Source organism: Mustela lutreola, chromosome 15, assembly GCF_030435805.1.
Source record: "Mustela lutreola isolate mMusLut2 chromosome 15, mMusLut2.pri, whole genome shotgun sequence".
In the NCBI taxonomy this organism is placed as follows: domain Eukaryota; kingdom Metazoa; phylum Chordata; class Mammalia; order Carnivora; family Mustelidae; genus Mustela; species Mustela lutreola.
The window spans coordinates 17,513,611-17,535,190 of NC_081304.1; the positions used below are offsets into that span (position 1 = coordinate 17,513,611).

Genomic DNA, 21,580 nt, shown 5'->3' on the forward strand with positions numbered 1-21,580 from the left:
GGGGTCTGTGGAGGTAATCTTGTGAGTCCTTTTTTTGTCTCGGTAAAATTCAGGAACAAGGTCAGCAGTGGAGGGTGAGGACGGTGGGGCCGGGGAAGGGGGAATGGCCCGCAGTCTAAAGCGCCTTTTTCTACCCCCAGGACTGTCCAACCCGTTCCGGGGTCTCATGAAGCTGGGCACCGTGGAGCGGCGGGGGGCCATGGGCATTTGGAAGGAGCTCTTCTGCGAGCTCTCCCCCCTGGAGTTCCGCCTCTACCTGAACACCGAGGAGCGCGTCTGCGTGGAGACATGCTCACTGCTGCGCTGCGAGTCTGTGGGGCCGGCGCACAGCGATGGCCGATTCGAGCTGGTCTTCTCCGGCAGGAAGCTGGCCCTGCGGGCATCCTCCCAGGATGAGGCCGAGGACTGGCTGGACCGTGTGCGGGAGGCCCTGCAGAAGTGCCGGCCACAGCAGGAGGATGAGTGGGTGAATATCCAGTACCCCGAGCCACCTGAGGACCCCCCGGGTGCCCCCCAGGGCGGCCTCCCCTCCCACCCAGACCTGCTCCCTGAGCCTGAAACCCTCCAGGCCACACAGTTCTGTTGGTCCTCTGCCCAAGATCCTGAGCCAGATGCTATCAAAGAATCCCTTCTATACCTGTACACGGATAGGACCTGGATGCCCTATATTTTTTCCCTCTCCTTGGAGTCTCTGAAATGCTTCCGAGTGAGAAACAACGAGAAGATGTTAAGTGACAGCCATGGAATTGAGACCATCCGAGACATCTTGCCAGACACGAGTCTTGGGGGCCCCTCCTTCTTCAAAATCATCACGGCCAAAGCCGTCCTGAAGCTGCAGGCCGGGAGCGCCGAGGAGGCCGCCCTGTGGAGGGATCTGGTGCGCAAGGTCCTGGCGTCCTACCTGGAGACGGCTGAGGAGGCCGTGACCCTGGGTGGGAGTCTGGACGAAAACTGTCAGGAGGTGCTGAAGTTCGCCACGCGGGAAAACGGCTTCCTCCTGCAGTACCTCGTGGCCATTCCCACGGAGAAAGGCCTGGACTCCCAGGGCTGCTTCTGCGCAGGTGCCCACTCACTGTCCCCCCCCTCCCCCACTACCATGCACCCGCCTCCTGCTGCCTTGGGTGGGGGATTCCTGACTCAGGTTCTCCTGGGATGCGGCAGCGCATAGCCCCTGCTTCTCCCCAGTGCCCATGGAGGCTGGAGGCCGGCGCCGCTGCAGGGTGTCGGCACCTGTGGGCGGCAGCTCTGCACGGTGCTGCTCTCTGTTCAGGGAGTTCCATCAGGGGAGCTCTGTTCTCCACACCTTTCGTTATCACATTACCATATCATTCAATCCTTTTGGAGTGGGGCATGGTGCCCTTCCAAAGATTCCTGCATGCTTTCACAAGTGCACACAGTCTTTTTCCATTACAAAAGTGGGCTCATACATCCCAGGGCCGTGCAGTGGAACTTTCTCTGATAATGAAAATGTTCTAGATCTCTGCTGTCAAGCCACATGTGGCTCCCAAGTACTCCACGTGCAGCTAATGTGGCTAAAGGAACTGAATTTTCAGTTTAACGTAAAGGTATTTAAATTGAAATGGGTACCTGTGACAGCACAGCTATCTATATTGTCCTATAACTTTTTTTTTTTTTATGCTTAAGAATGTATCACGGGTATTATTCCAAGTCCGTACACCTGCTGTATCATTACTGTCCTCAGATCTGATTCTCCTGCGGGGGGGACACTGGGCCAGCTGCTTTATTTGGATTATTTCATTTATTCCTCACAGTACCTATCCCGAGGTGGAGGCAGATGAGGACCTCGACAGTCCTAGAACCTTGCTCCGCTCAAGTCCCCATAGGCCCTCTCCACTGCCTTGCTTTTCAAGGCGTGAGATAGTCCACGGCTTACGTTCCATTTTCAGCTCTTCTCCCCGATCCAGACACCCATTTCCATCCCCACGGCTGCTCCAGGCCAGCTGTGAAAGTTTCACCCTGCTGCGGAGCGCCACAGGAGGAGACCTGGCTCCAAGTGGCTTGAGGGCTGTCCTGTCAGCTGGAGCCTGAGGGACTAGAAGGAAAAGTCTGCTTTGGGCATCTGGAAGGAAGTGGTCTGCGGTTTTCTTCCTGCAGAAAACATGTTCAGGTCCCTGCTCACCCCCTCCCTCCGCCAGCCCCCAACCCTCACACTTTGCACCTTCAGCCTGTGGGTGTTGGGCTCAGTGAGGAGGCCAGGCCCCCAAAGCCCATGAGGAGGGTCCCCCGGTGGGAGTCAGTGCTGGCAAGGGGCACCTCTCGCTGCGCCTGTCACCTGCCAGCCCCGGGGGAGCTTGGGCTTCCTTCCTGCCGCAAGCACAGCTCTGTGGCCAGGCTCATACCCACTGCTGACGTTTTGCTGTGTTCATGGTATACAGGGTGCTTTCAAAATCTCCTATCGCTTAAACTCTGTAATCACTCCACAGAAGAGCATGTAGCAGCTGAATTTTACAGAGACCACAATGGAACCTTGCAAAAATTCAGTGAAGGTTAGAATGAGGCAGCTAGGAAGCAGACGAGCCTACCCTTCCGGTCCCAAGTCCAAAGGGACCTTTTCCCATGCCTGTGGGAGGCAGCCATGTGTGCTCGGGATTAGAGCCAGGCTTTTGCTCTGCCCTGAGCATACCCCAAGCAGCTTCTCGCTGCCCACCATTGAGGAGGGACCTCCAGCCAAGCTGCTAAAGCTGGGCCCTGCCCCACTGTCCCGAGGTATCTGGCGTCTCTGACTCCGGGCCTGCACCAGGCAGTGTCCAGACTGCCACCACCTCCAGCTGGCTTCCCTACCCCCTCCCTGTGGCCAGCCTCAGGTCCCCAGCTCCTACCCCGCTCACCGAGGCCCAGACTCGGTCGCTTCCATTTCTGGGCCCCAGTGGAGGGGGCAGACCTACAGGAGGTTGGCCTGCGTGAGCAAGCAGTGGGAACGCTGAACGCAGGCGGCTAGGCAAAAGAGGATGTGGGTGCTAGCGGCAGCCCAACCCCAGTCCAGTGGCCAGCTGTGCCACGTCATCGTCCCGTGACGGGGCTGTACTCACCTCTCTCTGCACTGATTTCTTGAGCTATAAAATGGCGACGACAATTGTTAACAGGGTTCTGTTGTAAACACTCAAGAACGGATTGTGTCTGAGCAGTATGCATATGAGTGAGGGTGCCTTTGTCTCTGTATCCTTTGTAATCTGTCCCTTCCTTAAAGAGCAGGTCCTTCGACTTCGTAACCCCTGCCCTGATCGCAGACTCACACCGCCCCACTGCTCACTCACCCACCGTCTTTCTCCCCAGGCTGCTCCCGACAGATTGGCTTCTCATTCGTACGACCCAAGCTTTGTGCCTTCTCTGGCCTCTATTACTGTGACATCTGCCACCAAGACGATGCCTCGGTGATTCCGGCCAGGATCATCCACAACTGGGACCTCACCAAGCGCCCGGTAAGCCTGGAGCCCGGCCTGTCGTGGCCACACGGGCTGCTGAGTGACAGAGGAACGGTCGCTCTTCTCGCCGCTGCTCTTCATCTGTGTGGAGGACTTCGGCTCCAGGGAAGCCCGGGTCACTGGTTCAGGCCCCATGATGGGGGTGGAGGGGACCAACCAAGGGAAGAACATGGTGCTGGTCTCTAGCCCCTGGGCAGAGCTCTGTCAGTGCCACCCTGGTCCTCAGCTGCAGGTCTGAGGGTGGTTCTTTGCAGCGCCCTGTTGGCCACGGACTAAACTGTGTAAGGCACCAACAACCAGACAGATAGATAGAAATAAGGAAGGATAATTAGGATAGACTAGGTATGTAGATGGACAGTTGTGGGTGGGTGGGTGGATGTGGGTAGGTAGACGGCGGATGGGTGGCTGGGTGGCTGGCCAACCAGCTATGCTCCCCCCAAACCCCCGAGTGTCAGCCTTCTCTGTGGATCTGTTTACATATGTTTGAAAGTTGGAATTATCCTGGACTTGTACTGCTTTATAACCTGCTTTGTTCACCGAGTATCACTTAGTCTTAGGTCCTTTTTTATGTTCACCAAATGCTTTTGAATTAGATGTATTCCAGGATCTTTCACATTCCCCTTCTCCACCTGAGCTTACCTGCTGACCTAGCTGTGCTACCATTAGCCAATTATTTGACTTAGTTTCCTTGTCTGTAAAGAGGGATTCATAAGTGTGTGCCTCTGGGTTGTGTAAGGATTAAGAGGGATGGCACTGCCATGTCTTAGGGCCCTGTGTTAGTGCCCTTCCTTTCTCCTGAGGCCTGTCACACCTTCAGCCCCTAATTCACTTGGTCAGGCCCTGCCTCAAGGAGAACAAACTTGGCTTTACCCCAGAGGCACAGATTGCTGCGTAAGACAGACACAGAAGCACAAAGGAGAAGTTGCTTACTTCTCAGGACCCAGGCCTGCTGGCCGCGGAAGTGTCGTCAGAGCCCAGGGAACGTGTGTGACTCTCAGATTCTGTGTGACCCCAACCTCCACTTTGCTAGGGACCGGAACCCCAGGACATTAGCTTCACTGTCCCCCACTCCTGTCCCCAGTGGTAAGTATTTCACTAACTACATGTAGAATATTAAACCTCAGAACCACCACAAATGCAAATAATTCCTTGGCCATTAAACACACTCCCTATTTACAACATCCGGACCCTTGTTAAGCCATCTTCTTAATCATCGCGGTGATTCTTGTGCCACTTCCTTTTCCCAGCTAGAAAATGACAGTACTTTTCTTGGCATATCTGACATCAGGAAATATCCAGCTCTCACTCTCAAAGATCCCTGGCCTGGGAAAAGACAGGAACATTCGAAATAGAAAGTGGCTGGCTCATGGGTTACAGGCCTCCTTGTTCACTGTTGCCTCTGGCTGATCCACTTAGGGAAGGGCTAGCTGGCACTTGGCAGGATGTCATCCTGGGACTGGGGCTTCTTTCTTGAAGCCTTGTCTCCTGCGAGCGCACAGGCCAGAAACAGTCCCGGGGGAGCAGGAAACTCCTGCCAGTCGTTCTGCGGGTGCTTGGCAGCTCTCAGCACACATTCCAGTGTGTGATTTCATCTGAGCCTCGCCCAAGGCCTGAAGCTGAGTGATGGGAAGGGCTGGGCCAGGGATAGAGAGGAGCTGTCGGAGGAGAATCCCCAGGTCTTTGCTACCTGGTTGCCCACCGGCCAGGAGGCTGGTACTTCAGGGCTCTGGGACATGGGAAAAGGAGCTGTCCATTGTGGGGGAGGCAAGAGATGGTGGTGGAGCTGGATGACAGGAGGCCAGAGGCTCCTAACCCTCCAGTGTGACCATCTCCTGAGGGCTCTGTTATGTCCCCCATGCTTCAGGGGACCACGGGGCCACACAGGCACTGGGAGTCAGAAGGCATCTCCCATTCCTAAGGAGATGCCTACATTTTTTATCTCAACTCAAACATTCCTGCGTTTTTTATCGTAGAAATGTTTACATAGAAAACATTCCTACATTTTTTATCTCAACTCAAAATAATCCCATAAGGGAGGTACTTTTGATTTCTTCATTTTACAGACAATGAAACTAAGTCACAGAGGTTTAATGTTAGAAGATGACACTGCTAGGAAGTGGTAGAGCCAGGATTCAAATTCAGTTCTGACCTGAAAGCCTGACTCCTAACCACCGCACAGTAGCTGATCTGGGAGAACGTCTCAGCTCCTCCAGCCTTGTCACAGTGAGGAGGACCCTGAGGCGGGGAGGGTCTTCTTGTTAGTGAGGCTGCCAAGTGTGCAGAGACCACGCTCAGTTTAGGCCTGGGCTCCACTTTCTGCAGGTAGATTAGATAAGCCACTTCGGCTCCTGGAAGCCTCAGTTTCTTTATCTACAAAATGGGGATGATGAAAATAAATAAAAAATATTTTTTAAAAATGGAGATGATGACACCTTCCCCATTAGCTTGTCATAAGCATGAGGAAAGGATGTGGCTGAGACCCACAGCCCACTGTCTGGCACATAGTAGGTGCTCAGTAAGTGGCTTTGGCGTGAGGGTCAGGGCTGAGGGAGGAGCTACACCGTTCTGTGAGCTGGGAGAGGCCGGGACTGACGCCTCATCTCCACACAGGGCCTCGGGGGGACCCTGGTTGGCGCTGCTGGCAAGAGCTGGGGAGCTCGGGAAACATCGTTAAGCTGTGTCTGATCTCTGGCTTCCTGTGGCTGGAGCCTGACTCAGTCACCTGGTTCCTGAGGCAGCCCTGGGGGAGTGCCTGTTTCCGTTAGGCAGGAAAATGGGGGCTGGGAAGACAGGAAAGAGTAGGAAGGGTCTGTGGGCCCAGGGGGAGAGGGGCTGGGTTTGGGCCTTAGGTTACTGGGTTCCCACATTGACTTTTGTGAGTGGTGAACCTAGGCCAGGTCACTTCCCCCCTGGGCCTCAGTTCCCTCATCTGTAGAATGGAGACGGTGCCCTTGGAGTAGGGTGGGCGGTGAGTGGGTCGGTGAGACCGTGCCTGTCCCAGAGGCGCTCACCAGACGGCCGTGCTGTCCCGTCCCTGCTGTCCTCGGGCGGCGCTGCAGATCTGCCGGCAGGCCCTGCGGTTCCTGACGCAGATCCGGGCCCAGCCCCTCATCAACCTGCAGCTGGTGAACGCCTCGCTGTACGAGCACGTGGAGCAGATGCGCCTCGTCCGGAGCTGCCGGGAGCAGCTGAAGCTGCTGGGGGATTACCTGGGCCTGTGCCGAAGCGGGGCCCTGAAGGAGCTAAGCAAGAGGTAAGCGGCCTGGACACACACCGGCCCTCCGACACACACCGGCCCGCCAATACACACGACACACACTCAGCCGCAGCCGGCGCCCACGCCTCTCGGGAGGGAGGCCAGGGCTGGGCAGAAACCAGCTTCCCACTAGGTTGGGGAAACAACCACATGCTTTGAGAGCGGCTTTTATTTGTTCATGTATTCGTTTCATTCAACAAATATTTACTGAGAACATTCTGAGAGCCCAGGTTTGCGGGCAGGTTAAGAGGATTGGAGGAGGGCAGAGCCGGGAAGACTTCCGGGAGGAATTGACAAGGTAAGGCTGAATGATGAATGAGTAGGAGTTTAGCAAGGAGAAGAGACTCAGGAGAGAGTGATCCAGACGGAATGGGGACTGTGCACAGGCCATGAACGAAGTCTCCCTTGATAAAAAGAGCAGAGAGAACTTGGGTGGGAGGTGCCGGGAGGGAAGGGGGAAGTGTGAGGAGGCTGGGAGGCAAGGGCCGTTGTTGCCCTGGCCTCTCCCTCCCCACTCCCCCCCTCCCCCACCCCTGCCTGCTTTGCTGCTGTCCAGCACAGCATCCCTCCCAAAATCTTCAGAAGAGGGCAAGATTAGGGTGAGACCCTCAGGGTGCCCTTTGAGAAGCTTCTTAGCCCCTGGAGCCTGGGGGCCTCCTCAGGGTCAGAGGGGATGCTGTGCTGCAGCATGGACTTAAGGTCTGTCTGGGTCCCTCATAAATGCCTCCTGGCACAGTCCGCTGGGCTCTCCTCAGGCCCTCAGGAGGGCAGACCCCAGGTGGAGGAGCAGGTGCCTTCTGTCCAGTGGGGCTTCGTGGCTGGGTGTTTGGGGACTTGGAGCAGCTCAGCAGCCCCTCCACATTCACCCCTGCCCCCAGCTGCTCCTCCACACAGGACTGGCACAGAAGCCAGCCCTCTGCTCGGCTACAGTTTGTAGGCTCCTGGCTCATGCTCCCCGGGCCGTGGCTGCATGGGGCCCGGGCAGTGCCCAATACAGGCCCCCCAGGACCCTCAGGAGGGGGCTGCAGGGAGCTCTCTCAGACATGGGGGAGAGGCAGGCTCCCAGAGCAGCCACCTGGGCCCTAGTTGGGCGGCCACCATGAGGGACCCTAGCAGGCTGCTTCCTGGGGAGGTCTTGCCTGCAATGGTCAATCACTAGGCCCCTGGGTCTCCCCTCACTGCCCTCCTTTCTGAGATTCTAGGACTCAGGGCTCCAGAGAGTCTCCCTCCAGCCCCCTGGCCAGGGTGGTGAGATCTCGTTGTCATCACTCTCCAGTCAGAGGGATCGCCTGCGGACCTGAGCTGACTCGGTGCCTGCAGGGTGGGTCCTGGGTGCTGGCCTCACTTTCCTGGCCCTGGCCTGCTCTGACCAGTCGGTCTTTGACCTTGCTGACCTGTCCGGGCTGACCTTTGGGGCAACCCTGCCTCTTTCTCCCTGATCCTGCCATTCCCATCCTTGGGTAGCTGCGCTGGAAACCTGCTATGCAGCCTACCAGCCTTTGAGAGAGCAAGGGGAGGCCAGGAGACATCGCATTTTGAAAGCATCATGGGGCAAGTGGAAAAGCTCGGGAGCAGCCTCTGCCCGGCCTCAGACTTGCTGTGTGACTCAGAGAGGTCGGTTCACTTGTCTGAGCCTCAGCTTTCTTGTCTACCAAATGGGCCAGTCATCTCTGTGCTCATGCAGCCTTCCAGAGTTGTGATGAGGGCCCCATGAGGGGCTCAGAGTCTGGAGAAAGACACGATGGCCCTGGGTCAGCATGATTTGTGCATGAGGAAAAGCACCCAACCCAGCCTTGTCAGGGCCGGAGGGCCAAGAAAGCTCCTAGAGGAGATGGTGTCTGAGCAGAGGGTTTGCAGCATTTTCTTATCTTCTTTAGAAGAAAAAAAAAAGTGTTTCTTTTTTATAGAGATAATCAGTATTCAGACAGCATAAAAGAATCAGGCAGAAAGTTCCGATCACCCCTCCCCGCCACTATCAGTACTGTTAGAACTTGCTTCTAAAATTCTGTCCTTACCCATGCACATAGTGAACTGGGATTTTGCAAAAGAACGAGGAAAAGGAAGAAGGGAGGGCCCAGCTTTCCTGGCTCAAGGGGACCCGTCCTGTGGAAGGGGATGGGAGTGTGGTTCACCAGGACCCTTGAGGGGTTCCATGCAGCTGGGTCGTGAGGGTGGACGCCAGACCTCAAAGGTCCTAAGTGCCACACTAAAGGGGTTTATCCTGCCAGCAGCAGGGAGCGCTTTGCAAAGTTTTGAGCCCAGGACTCAACATTCTCCAGGGTTTAAGAAAGACTAATTTGGGGGTGCCCTCCTGGCTTAGTCAGTAGAGCATTGCAACTCTTGAACTTAGTGTTGTGAGTTTGAGTCCCACATTGTGTATAGAGATTACTTAAACATAAGATACACAAAGAGAGAAGAAAGTAAGCACGAAAGTGAAAAGCCCAGTTGGGCAGGAGTGGGGCACCAGGGCTGGTTTAGTAATTAGGGACATGAGGAGGCCTAGCCTGAGTCGGCCAGAATGGAGGCTGAGGACCAGAATGGTTGAGAAGGAGGGACAGGCCTTGAGTGTGAGCGGTGAAGTCAGGGAGGAGTTCGCCGTTGCTAGTGGCAGCCCTCTGCTGGACCCTCTGAGGGAAAGGGGATCCTCAGACAGGCTGGACATGTCTCCAGGGGCCAGAGAAGCCCCAGAGCACCCTCTCGATCCCTGGAAAGGAGCCATTCTAGAAACGCCCTGGAGGGGTGGTCAGAGGAGGGACCTGAGTTCAAAGGAGTCACACAGCCTGGGTCTGGAACCCAGACGTAGCAGCCCTGCCTGCGCCGTTTCCCACCCCATCACTGGCTGCAGGGGTGAAGGGGCAGCCTTGCCTCTGTCTTCCAATGTCTTCCAGAATGCCTTACACTCCTCGGCCCCTTCGTCTGGGCAGTCATCTTCACACAGAAGAGGACAGAGAGGGGTCTCAGGATTGTGGGGGAGAGAACAGAGTCCCGGAGCAGCCCTGGGGTGTGGATTTCTCTCCTGATGGCAGGATGAGAAGCATCTCGCCCCAGAGCCCATGCTCTTGTCCCCTCCATCTTGGAGTGCCGTGAGGAAAGCACCTGCAAACCCTCACTGAATGCGTGACGGGCCCAGAGGACAGTGGCTCGCAGGGAGGGTCTTGGGCCTGGCCGCTCCGCCCCCCATGACTGTGGGGGCAGAGGGCAGATGACAGAGATGGCTCTCCATCCAGATCAGCCCCACCCTTCCTGCCAGCTCAGGGACAGCCTGTGTGCCCCCCGCCCCCTGTGTTTTCCTGGTGATAAATGGCGGCTTCCTGTTCCCAGAAAGCTGGAAGTTTACTGGGGAAACCAGCATGGTGAGCTGAGCAGCCACTCGTCAGTGTCCTCACCCATCGTGGCACCGTGGCCTGCTGGGCTACTTGGTGGGGCTGGTCCTCTCTGCCCCAGACGGGGTTTCCACAGACCACAACTGAGGCCGTGGGGTGGAGCGTGGCCGAGCCCCTGTTGGATGCCCCGGGGCCTCCTTAGGCTTGGAGCCTTCTCCCCAGCCCCAGTACCCACACCAGCCGGCCCAGCCAGATGTCGTCCCGGGGGGAATTTCTGCAGGTGTTTCCTCTCCATCCCTCAGGACAGAACCCCTTGAATGTCTGCCTTGCTGAGGTGGAGCATAGAGTCAGAGTCGCCCTCGGCCTTTGTCTCCCCGGTGCTCCACCCCTCAGTGAAATGGGATGTGCCAAACTTGGGCCATCTCTGTGCCTCTCGCATAGCACCGAAACCAGATGCGTGACTGTCCCCCAGCTAGCCCAGGGGCGACAGGAGAGCAGAGGCCACATGCTATGTATTTCTGTCCCCAAGCGCTGTCCTTGGTATGTGATGGTGGCAGTAATGACAACAGCTAACACCTCTGGGCATTCACTGGGTGGGTAAGGGTGCGGGCTCCAGAGCCAGACTCCTGCATTCAGACTTCCGCTCTGCCACTCACTAGGGTACTATAAGTGTACCGACCTTAAGGGGTGGCAGAATGAGTCAGTGGCTAAAGCTCTGAGCCCAGTTCCTGGTACAGATGTTAGCTTTGGTCATCCTCCTCGTTGGTTAATTTTTTTGTAGATGCTTTATTTTTTATACCTTTAAATTTTTTTGCAATTTTTTTCAGCTTTGTTGAGGTGTAACTGACCAAATTGTGAGGAACTTACAGTGGATAGCATGATGAGTTGATGCACGTTTGTACACCATGAAAGGGCTCCTCCCTCTGCTTCGTTCACACATCCATCCAGCCCTCACTTCTTACATACAGACTTTTGATGAGAGCGTTTGAGCTCTACCCTCTCAGCAAATTTCAAGTGCACAGTACAGTGTTGTCAGCTACAGGTGGTAATGATTCATTGTTTACCGTGTGCTGGGCGCTGTGCCAAATGCTTTAGATAAATTATTTAATCCTCAGAACAGCTCCATTTCTCAGGTGAGGAAGCTTGGGGTGCAGAGAGGCTGAGACATTTGCCCCAGGCCACCTGGAAGAGCAGGTCTCCACCCCAGGCAGCTCAGCTGGCTCTTAGGGACCGCCCCACCAGGCGTTCATACCCGGGTAGCAGCTGAAGGAATGAAAGCAAACAGAGGTTGTCCCAGATCGTGGAAAACCTAAGGAGCCCCTTATGTTTTGTTTGAAGGCTCAACCACAGGAATTACCTCTTGGAGTCGCCCCACAAGTACAGTGTCGCTGACCTCCAGCAGGTGAGAATGCCTCCTCGACCCCCACACTTCTGTGGAGGGACCTCATTCCTGGAGAAATCAGAAATGGGGACGCAAGAGGGGGGCTGCAGCTTCTCAGCCCCTCAGACTGCGTGTCTCACTGTCACGTGCTTCCCAGGCAGTGACCGAGTGCCAGCCCCTTCCCTGCTGCGGGGCTCATCCCCAGCGGGAGGGCAGGTCCCACGGGTGAGAGCCGGGGACATTTCTTTCCTCGAGGGAGGGCACTGTGGATTTGGGTCTCGTCTGCCAACACGGTCATCCCCAGTGACCTCTGCATCGGGGAACTGGACAGCCTCGTTCGGCCTGATCCAGGGAGCCTTTCTTGCCCAAGCAGGGAGAGACTTCTTTGGGGGTAGGAGTCCTTCAGGTAGAGTGTCAGGAGGGGCCGCAGACTACGTTTTCCAGACGGCCTCGGCCTCACTCAGCATAGCTGCCTGAAAGGCCTGGCAGCCCTCACTTGCCCTCCACAGATCGCAGATGGGGTGTACACAGGCTTCCTCAACGCCCTCATCGGATTCGCCTCCCAGCACGTCTACCACTGCGACCTGTGCACCCAGCGTGGCTTCATCTGCCAGATCTGCCACCACCACGACATCATCTTTCCCTTCGAGTTTGACACCACGGTCAGGTATGCGGGACACACGGCCAGCTGCCCACCCCTGCCCACAGCCAGCCCTGGCATTCCAGCGGGGCAGGAACACAGAACATGGAGCCGCAGGCTGGGGAGGTCGTCTAGAGCAGCTGATGCCCAGGCCAGTCACGGCCAACTTTGGGCCAGCTTGGGGGACGAAAGAGCCTTCCGAGGACCCCTCCCTAGACCAAGGAAACTATCTGTCTCCCTCGAGAAGAGGTAGCTTGCTGAGTCTTTGAGTGGGGGCCTCAGTTTTGTCATCTACAAATGGGTTGAGAAGGGACTGAATGAGCCACTGCCCCAGAGGGTGGGCACAGGCCACACAAAGTGGGCACCCAGGAGGGGCCCCCACCTGGTTCCCTCCTGCAGTGATGGTGGTTCTTATCCGATTAGCACTCATTATCAGGAGCCCCTAAATGGAAAAATTCAGCCGCCAAACCTCCATTCCAGCCCAGGTGGGAGTGGAAAACTGAGCAGGCGGGAGCATTCGTTCGTTTTCAGTAGGTGTCTCATGGCCTAGATTCAGCCCCTGGGCTCCGCTTTTCAAACGGCGGGGTGATGTTCTCAGCACAGGCAAGGATCATGTCACGAGTCCCCAGCAGCATCGGTAGGAAGTGCAGCAGAAGGGAGCGTGCCTGTGGCGGGGCGCAGGGTCGGCGCCCCAAGGTTTTGTTCAGAGGTGGGGAGGCAGCACACGGGCCTTGGGTTGTGGGTGGCACTGCCCCTCCCCCCCGGCTCCCGTCAGAACACTGGCTACTGTCCCCCAGGTGCAGTGAGTGCAAGACCGTCTTCCACCAGAGCTGCGAGGCCGTGGTGAGGAAGGGCTGCCCGCGCTGTGCCCGCAGGCGCAAGTACCAGGAGCAGAACGCACTCACCTAAGCCAGCGTGCTGTCTCCATCCGGGTCCACCGGGCGGGGACACCCCGCTCAGCTTGGCCCTCCCAGCTGGGTTTGGCATCAGCCTGGATCCCCTCAAGGTGTCATGGCTGTCTCCCCTGTCAGGAAGACTCAGATGTGACCAGAGCACGAGCCTACCCGATGAGGCCCTCGATGATGTCCCCCAGTCCCTCTCCCGCCCGTCTGCTCCAAGAGGTGGGGACACCATCAGGGGAAGCGGGAAAGGGAGCTTTGCACTAATCAGGCCCCCAGCTCGCCTCACAGATGCGACACCTCCCGGAGGGCTGTTCAAACACTGTGGACATGAGACTTGGGCACATTCTCGATTCCACATTCCTGATTAAAAGGTCTAGTTTTTTAAGACAGGTTTTTTTTTTTCCCCTTCATATTTCAACAGAAAATATTTTTTTATTCTTGACCCTACACAAGTCACCCAAGAAATCCAGGCATTCTCATGTGGAGCAAACATGTGGGACCATTTGCCCCACGGGGAGGCCACCAGGGGGCCTGAGCCTGTCAGCCAGACCGGGCCCTCGCTGCCCACAGCTCAAGTACGTGCCAAACTGCCCGGGAGCTGGCGGGATTGGTCCTGGTGACCGCCTTCTTCCTCTGCCTCGCCTCTCTTCACCCTGCCCTGTCCTCCTCCCCTGAAAACCCCATCACCTTTTTCCGGGTCAGAGCCCCCTGGCTCCCCTATAGCCTGGGATCTCGGTCCCGGTGGGAGAAGGGAGTGACTCGGAACGAGCACTGTCAGCACTTTGCGCCTTCCTTGGTCCAGGCCAGGGTCATCTTCCCTCCCCCTCAGCCCCTTGCCTACCGCCGACATCCAGCCCGATGGCTGCTAGAGACCTGCTGTCAGGGGGAACCCCCTCCCCCAGAGAGGGCAGTGACCCCGGGCCAGGGCCGGCCTCGGGCATCATAACTGCCAGGCTCCGCACTGTGCAGTGGTGACCCCCCCACCCTGTCCTTCCACGAAGAGTGCCAGGCCTGCTGCAGAGATGGACGGGGACACATGGGAGCGGCCCCCTTGTGGAAGGAGGCCCAGCCTCAGTTTACAAAGCCATGGCTTCCCAAAGCCTCGCTGGACTGGCCCAGGAGGGGCGCTGCCAGTACTGGAAAAGGTCACAGGAGGGTGATTGCCTTTTCAAGGGGTCTTGGGGTAGAGTGGGAGCCTTGAATTGCTTTCAAAATGACACTGAAACCCTGTGATTCGGGGCGATCTCTCTGCTGCCTTCTCCCATCTCCTCTGGACCCACAGCCCCCCACCTCCCACCGGGGTGCTCTGGCCATCCTGTCTGCCCTCGGCTTGGATGGGGGCCTCCGGTGGAGGTTGCCCGTCACTTTTAAGAGATGAATCTACTCCCACCTCTCCCTTGGGGTGATTCGGCTGCTGAGTCACCTGCCCAGCCCTGTGGAGCGGGGTAACTTGTGCAATAGAACAGAGGAGGTGGTGGGCAGCAGGGGAGGGGAGGGCTGCCACACAGCTTCTCTGTCCCTGTCACGGAAGATGGTGTACGCCGATGCCCAGCGCACCAAAGCCTTCTAAATGGGAAAGTGGGTCCTTATCTCTGTCCCGCACCCCCACAGCCAGCATTAATGCTCCCCCGCAAACCCAGCCCGAGAAGAGCCACAGGTGCCCCAGTCCCCAGGTGGACAGAGGCTGGCCAGCGACAGACGGTGCGGCTGGGGGCCACCCTGGAGGGCTCACTGGGGTTGGGTGGACAGGCTGTCTCCTGTCCACAGCCACCTCCCGGGGACTAGTAGCATTAGGACGGCCCCCCTGCCCAGGAAAAGCTGCTGATGCTTCCAGATAAGTTGGCTTTTACCCTCTCACCCTCCATGGAAAGCTGACGTGAACCTCATTGGTGCCCACACTATTTTTAAAATGCCATTTTATGCAATAAACTGTTTCTAGTGAGGGGTGCTGGCCCTGAACAGTGCTTTGCAATGTGTGGAAGGAGCTGCTGCAGTGTGATTTTTGAATGATTTTGCAGTAAACCTGATTTTTCTCACCTCTGGTCTCGCTTCTGAATCCTGACGCTGCCACTGGTTGGGGGAGGCCACCGGCCATCCTGTCGTCCTCAGATGGGGCCCCCTCTGCGCCTTTTAGCATGGAAGGCCTGGAGAGGGGTGGTTGGGTAGACATCTGCAAGCAGGGGGTTTGCGCACGAGGCATGGGCATGCCAGGGAGGAGAGGCGACAGTGTTCGGTCTGTCCCTTCCCGACTAGGAGTCAGATATAGAGGCTTTGGAGGGATAGCATTGCAGGCCCCTGGTGCGGAGGTTTCCTCACACACACTCTTCTGTAACAACTGAAGCTGATCCCTGAGATCCCACCACAGGGACTTCCTCCCTGTGCCTGTCAAAGCACAGACCCCTGGCCTCAGAACATGAGATGTGTCCGGACTGTCCCCCGCTGGGAAATCAAGTGAGGGGGCTCAGGGAGGAAAGGCTCTTTGAGCAGGGCCAGAATCTGGGTGCATGGTTTCAGGGCTCCATGTTGCTTTTAGTTGGCTGCTCCCTTGCCCTGAAGTTCCAGGAGGAGAAGGCCACCACTGCCCATGGCAAGGACAGAGGAGGGAAACAGACTCGTTCCCTGAAGCAGCTCACAGGAAAGTGGGATTGAAACATTAGGCTTTGCAGTTCCTTGTCCTTGAAGAGAACTTTCAGCCCCTGGGAGGGGGGAGGGGGCCCTTCTGCGCATCCCCTGAGCACCAGCTTCCCTCAGGGGCCTCAAGTCCCTCCACGGTCAGTAGGGGGTGGGCTCTGAGAAGACCGAAGTACCTGTGTTTGAGGTCTGGGGACAGGGCCTCGTGACCTGGATGCTCCCTGCCTTTTTTCTCCATCCTCAGCAAGATGCCTCTGTGGACATTCCTTTTTTTTCCTTCCCCGCTTCTACCTAAAGGAAAGTGTGGAGTTTGGGGACTTCAACCCAACACTGAAGGGGAGGACACTCATAATAAAAATGTTAATAATGAATGTGTGTTCTTACAATAATAATGTTATAATACTACACCGTGTTTCGTGCAACTCATTCTCATCCAGTCTTACCAACCATCCTGCGAAGGAGGCGCCCCTGTCCCTTCTACAGGAGAGAAAATGGAAGTGCTAAGGGCAGGCTGCGCTGGGCTTACCCTGCGGACAGCCTGCAGGGTGGCCCTCTTCCAGAGGACGATCCGGGCAGCTGGGGCATGCAATCGTACAGTGGGAGGGAAATCTGGCCAGAAGAAGTCGAGGAGACTCCCCCTTCACCCCACATGCCATCATCCCGGCCCTACTGCTTCCACCTCCCAGGAGACAGCCAGGTGTGGCCCATGATCCCAGGAGGTGCAGGGGGAGGGCGGCGTCTGACTCTCAGGGCGCTGGCCCGGCCCAGAGGGGACAGGAAGCCAGGACACCGGGGATTGTCTCTAGCAGCCGCAGCCCTGCCTCAGCCCGGGAGGAAGTTCTGCCGGGCGCTCTCCGCTGGTGCCTCCCTCGCTGTATTGTTGAACAGGAAACCCGGCTGCGCGGGAGCTGGGCGGTGGAGGAGGGAGCGGCGGACGCCGAAACCACGCGCGCCTGCCGGGACAAGTGGAGGCGAAGCCAGTGAGCGGACACCCCGAGGTGCCGAGGCCGGGCCGGGCCGGGAGTTGGGGATGGGTGGGAGCCGGGGCGGGGGTGCGGTGCCGCAGGTGGCGGGTCCTCTCCCCCGGGAGCGCCGCGCGCCTGCTCCCGTTCACCCGGCGCTGGGGTGGGAGCTGCGCGCACCCGGGAGCAGGGCCGCGCGGGTCGGATCCCCAGCGAGCAGCAGAGATGCGAAAGGCTGCGGTCCGTCCGGGGACGGGAGGGGCCCAGGTGCAGGCCCCCGGCTCCGACCCAGGCGTTGACGGCGCTATGGTTCGCGTCGCCCGGGCAGTGGACCCAAAGCACCTCTTTGCGACCGGTCGGCCCCCGAGTTCCAGGGATCTTCCCGCTCCCCTTATCCCTCCGCTTCTCTACGCTCCCCCCGAGTTGGGGAAGAAGCCGTGACCCGGGTCCCCTCCCCACCCAGCCCGAGACTCTGCGCTCGGGTAGGCATCCCTGCGGTGGGAACTCCGCTCCGAGTTTTTCCAGGCCCCGCCAAGCTGCGCCCGGAAAGGGCCTGGGGAGGGCGGAGGTGGGTCCGAAGCGAGTAGCGCCTGCAGTCGGGCTGGAGAGGGCTGGTGGTGGGTGATTCAGGGTGCAAATGGCTTCGCTAGGTATGGGAACCAGGGAGAGACAACGACCGGGGTCGGGCAGTCCCAGAGCAGCGCGCCCGCGGGACGCAGAGGCTCGAGGACAGCAAATTCCGTGGCGGGGGTGGGGAGGAGGCGGGAGGGGCGGCAGGGGTGGGACCCTACCCACCTTGGGCTCCGCTCGCCACCCGGCAGCACCCCTTCAGCCGCAGCCCTTCCAGCTGCCGCCTCTCCCTTCTGCCTTCACTTGCTCTGGGCCCTGCTTCCACCCAACCGGCCGAGACACACTCGTTCAGGCTCCCACTCGCCTCTCGCAGATACAGCCGCGTTGGGGATGGGGGGCAGCCCTCCTGAGCATCCCTCTCCCTCTTTGCTCCCCTTGCCAGCTCCTGCTCCCCGAGGTCTCCCCCGGCCTAGCCCTTGGAAGCCCCGCCCAAGGAGATGGCAGGGGCCTAACCTGCATCCATCCGCTGGCTCCGCCCGTCCAGCCCATGGGCCCACAGAGACCTGACCCGCCGACGTGAGTGAGCCGCGGGGGGGCCCAGGGGAAGGTGACCAAGGGGTATCCTCTCAGGGGTCTGTTGACCTAGCTCCGGGCAGCTCACGCACCACACCTCCAGTGCCCAGTGTGCACCCCTTTCCCCCTCCAGGAAAGCTTATTCCTAAGTAGTGAAGGAGCGCAGTGAGCCTCCCGCCAGACCCCGTTCCTTAGGTTCCTCAGCCTCAGCAAGCAACCGACTCCCAGCTGCTCCCGGGACACCTCTATTGGGCAGAAGATGGGTTCAGTGCAAGGGCTTGGAGCGACCAGCCCCTTAGGGAAGAGACTCTGATTCATCTCTTTGATGGGGAGACACAGGCAGGTTTACAGATAGGCTCTGACCCCCAAGCCCGGGGCACTAAAAGCCAGGTGAAGCTGGCACGCAGAGGGTCGGGGTGCCATGATTCACTCCAGGAGAGCTCGGGGGAGGACACCGCGTGGGTAGTCATTGTCACAAAGTGCAATCTCTAGGGGCCACTCTCGTGGGGCAATGCGGAGATCACAGGGCAGGTGGGAAGGCCGCGGGGGCAGAGCCTTCCTCTCTCGAGAGGTGGAGGTGGGAGCTGGAGAACACCGGGCGGTGCGGGCCGGTCTGGGCGGGCCAGGCTCCGGGTTCATGTCCGCGGCAAAGCCGCTGGGTAAGGAAGGAGAAACCGAGAGAACCGGTTCCCCGGCCTTGGCAGTCCGGATCCCTTATGCCAAGGCCCTCGGACTAGGGGAAGCAGAGACACTCCCCGGGTAGAGCGGCGCCGGGAAGGCTCCCAGAGCCCCGCGCCTCAACTCTTGACCCCGCTGGCCCCGGGGTGCAGAAGCCTGGAGGGAAGAGGCTCTGGAGACCCGGATTTCCTGAGGGCTTGTGGTGTCTGGGAGGGGCGGGGCAGGGGGCAGAGGGAATGGGCTGTTTCTCGCACCTCACAGACTGAGAAACTGAGGCCCAGTCAACTTTGTAAGCAAATGTGGCCTATGGCCATCAATCACCCCATCTCTTTGAGTCAAGGCTTCCTTGGCTGTCAAGTTGGACTAGTATTATGCACAATCTCCCCACCAAGGGATTGAATCGAGGTTCAAATCATAACCAATAACGCAGAATGAAAGTGTTGTCATAATTCCATCCGCGTGTGTAAGAATGGGAACGTTTTAACGTGTTTGGCGTTTGTTTGTTTTTTGTTGTTGTTGTTGTTGTTGTTGTTTTTGTTTTGAGATTTTTTTCCCAAAGATTTTATTTATTTATTAAAGAGATGGAGAGAGAACACAAGTAGGGAGAGCAGCAGGCAGAGAGAGAGGGAGAAGCAGGCTCTCTGTGGAGCAGGGAGACACAGGCAGGTTTACAGGACCGATGCGGGGCTCGGTCCCAGGACCCTGGGATCGTGACCTGAGCCATAGGCAGCCGCTTAACCAACTGAGCCACCCAGGCGCCCTTTGGAGATTATTTTACCCAAGTCCCCCGCTTTTGAGATAGGAATACTGAGACCCTAACGCACACAAGGAAGGCAGCCGAGGGACTCGAACCCAAGCCTTTGTCCCCGCCCCCGCCTCCCCCCCCCCCCCCAACCAAGAGCGGCGCTCCTCCCGGCTCGGTGGCCCTGACTTCCAAGCCCTTCTTCCTTGTCGCCCACAGGGAAACGGCACAGCCGCGATGGCGGCGGACGTCGAGGGAGACGTGTACGTGCTGGTGGAGCATCCCTTCGAGTACACGGGCAAGGATGGGCGCCGCGTGGCCATCCAGCCCAATGAGCGCTACCGGCTGCTGCGCCGCAGCACGGAGCACTGGTGGCACGTCCGGCGCGAGCCCGGCGGCCGCCCCTTCTACCTGCCCGCACAGTATGTGCGCGAGCTGCCGGCGCTCGGGGATCCCGCCACCGCCTCGCCTCCGCCCGCGCTCTGCCCGGGCCCCGCAGCCCCCGAACCGCTGGCCTACGACTACCGCTTCGTGAGCGCGCCGGCGCCCGCGGGCCCCGACGGCACGACCACCAAGCCCCGGGGCCGCGTGAGCTCCCTGTGCGGCCCCGCGCGGCGCGGCGCAGCGACCCCCCGCAGCAGCCCCGCGCCGGGCCTGCCCACCTGCCTGTACACGCGGCCCGCGGCCCCCGTGCGGCCCGCGCAGTCCCTGGACGACCTGGCGCGCGCCGCCGTCGCGCCCCCTGCCGGTCTCCTCGGGAGCGCGGGCAGCTTCAAGGCCTGTAGCGTGGCGGGCTCCTGGGTGTGCCCGCGGCCCCTGGCGCGCAGCGACTCGGAGAATGTCTACGAGGTCATCCAGGACGTGCGCGGCCCGCCCCGGGAGGAGCGCCCGCCGCAGGTACGCGGAGCCGGGGAGCGGGGAGGCGGGCGGAGGGCTGAAGACCCTCTCGGCTTAGCGTCCGGCTCAACACTGAGCAGCAGTGTCCGCTGGCCCTGGACGTGCTCCTTCACCCTGAGCCTCACTTTGCTCAACCGACAGGGGTGCATGCTCCCCATCACTTATCTGCAATTCCAGAATGGCAAAGCCCCCCAGAGCCCAGATGTTTTCCCTAACTCGGTGGCAGAATTTGACTTGAGCCATGTGAAGCCACCCATGGCACTTATTGATTACCGGTGGTTTTCCTGCAGAAATGCAGATGAAATTGATTACGGTGTGCTGGCCCAAGCTTCCTGGCAGGTGCGTGCGCCACATGACCTAACGGCAGCACCATTCCGAAACTTTTCCGGGGTGTGGAGCGGTGGACCTGCAGGCAGCCCTAGGAGCCTTTCTCATAGAAGCTCGGGGGTCACATGAGATAATGGATGTGAAAGTCAGGGGTCTGCTTCCCTTTTTGGCTTCTCCCAACATTTCAGTTCCCCTTAAAAAAAAAAAACAAAAACCAATTTTGATTTGTTTGTTTCCGGAAGAGGTTCAGTTATACTGAGGATTTTATTGTTGTGTCAGAATCCAGTTGTGTTAATTTGGGAAATTGAAAATAGCACACTTTTTTTTAAAAAAGATTTTGTTTATTTATTTGACAGACAGAGATCACAAGTAGACAGAGAGGCTGGCTGAGGGGGGCGGAGACGCAGGCTCCCCATTGAGCAGAGAGCCTGATGTGGTGCTCAATGTGGGGCTCGATCCCAGGACCCTGAGATCATGACCTGAGTCGAAGGCAGAGGCTTAACCCACTGAGCCACCCAGGCACCCCAGTAGAGCACATTTTAAAAAACACTTGTACATCCTCAGGATCCTTCTCGTGGCCCTGACACCTGACATCTTGAACTTTAGGAACTTGGTGCAGGGCAGGGGGTGAGGGGGAGCGGTGGAGGGAGGATATACAGACTCCCTTATGACAACTGCCACCAGCTGGGTGATTATGGGCAATTCACTTCCTCTCTCAGGGTCCCAATTTGTCCTTTGGCCCAAAGAGGGGTGGAAAGGTGGATGGATGACCCCTAAACCTTGAGAGTCTCTGATTTCTTTCTTTGTACTTGATGTAATGTACTTGATGTAAACATTGATGCCTGGCACATGCCAGGACTGAGTCTGGGATGCCCAGCGGAAGGAGGCACCGTCCCACTGTGTGACCTCCTGGGTCTTCCCACCGCGTGTACTGGTTGCAGTGCAAAGAGCTCAGGATTCGAAGCTAGAGAGACTCGAATTTGACGCTGCTGGGTCACCTGCCAGCTGCTGAGTGGTCACTTAATTCCCCCAGCCAGGTGTCCGCCTGTGTAAAGGGTTAGTGTTCTGAGCCTTCAACGAGGTGAGGCATGGAAGTACTTGGCACGTAGTAGGCGCTCTACCAAGGCTGGCTGGGTCCCATTGGGTACCCCTGTCTGCGCCACCTTCGCTCTGGTTTCTGTAAGGAGGAGCCCGCCCTCTTGTGGCTATGACGGGGAACAGCACTCGGCCGGTGAGGACCGCGACCCGGACTCCG

General features: G+C 58.2%; 2 protein-coding genes across 6 annotated transcripts in view; both read left to right on the forward strand.

Moving 5' to 3' along the window:
• PLEKHM1 (pleckstrin homology and RUN domain containing M1) overlaps positions 1–14,981 on the forward strand; it is a 46,256-nt gene extending 31,275 nt beyond the window's left edge. For 3 of the 4 annotated variants that reach the window (XM_059149888.1, XM_059149889.1, XM_059149890.1), the window contains 5 exons: positions 141–1,061; positions 3,295–3,440; positions 6,503–6,696; positions 11,361–11,424; positions 11,913–14,981. In XM_059149888.1, the coding sequence (XP_059005871.1) occupies positions 141–1,061; positions 3,295–3,440; positions 6,503–6,696; positions 11,361–11,424; positions 11,913–12,296 (1,709 nt within the window). In that variant the 3' untranslated portion in view covers positions 12,297–14,981. The remainder of the gene's footprint in view (positions 1–140; positions 1,062–3,294; positions 3,441–6,502; positions 6,697–11,360; positions 11,425–11,912) is intronic. The other variant, XM_059149891.1, reaches the window with a different exon arrangement.
• Positions 14,982–16,419: 1,438 nt separating this feature from the next.
• Positions 16,420–21,580, forward strand: part of ARHGAP27 (Rho GTPase activating protein 27) — a 31,232-nt gene continuing 26,071 nt past the window's right edge. Inside the window, exons 1-3 of one of the 2 annotated variants that reach the window (XM_059149892.1) lie at positions 16,420–16,574; positions 17,551–17,684; positions 19,321–19,998. In XM_059149892.1, the coding sequence (XP_059005875.1) occupies positions 19,339–19,998 (660 nt within the window). In that variant the 5' untranslated portion in view covers positions 16,420–16,574; positions 17,551–17,684; positions 19,321–19,338. The remainder of the gene's footprint in view (positions 16,575–17,550; positions 17,685–19,320; positions 19,999–21,580) is intronic. The other variant, XM_059149893.1, reaches the window with a different exon arrangement.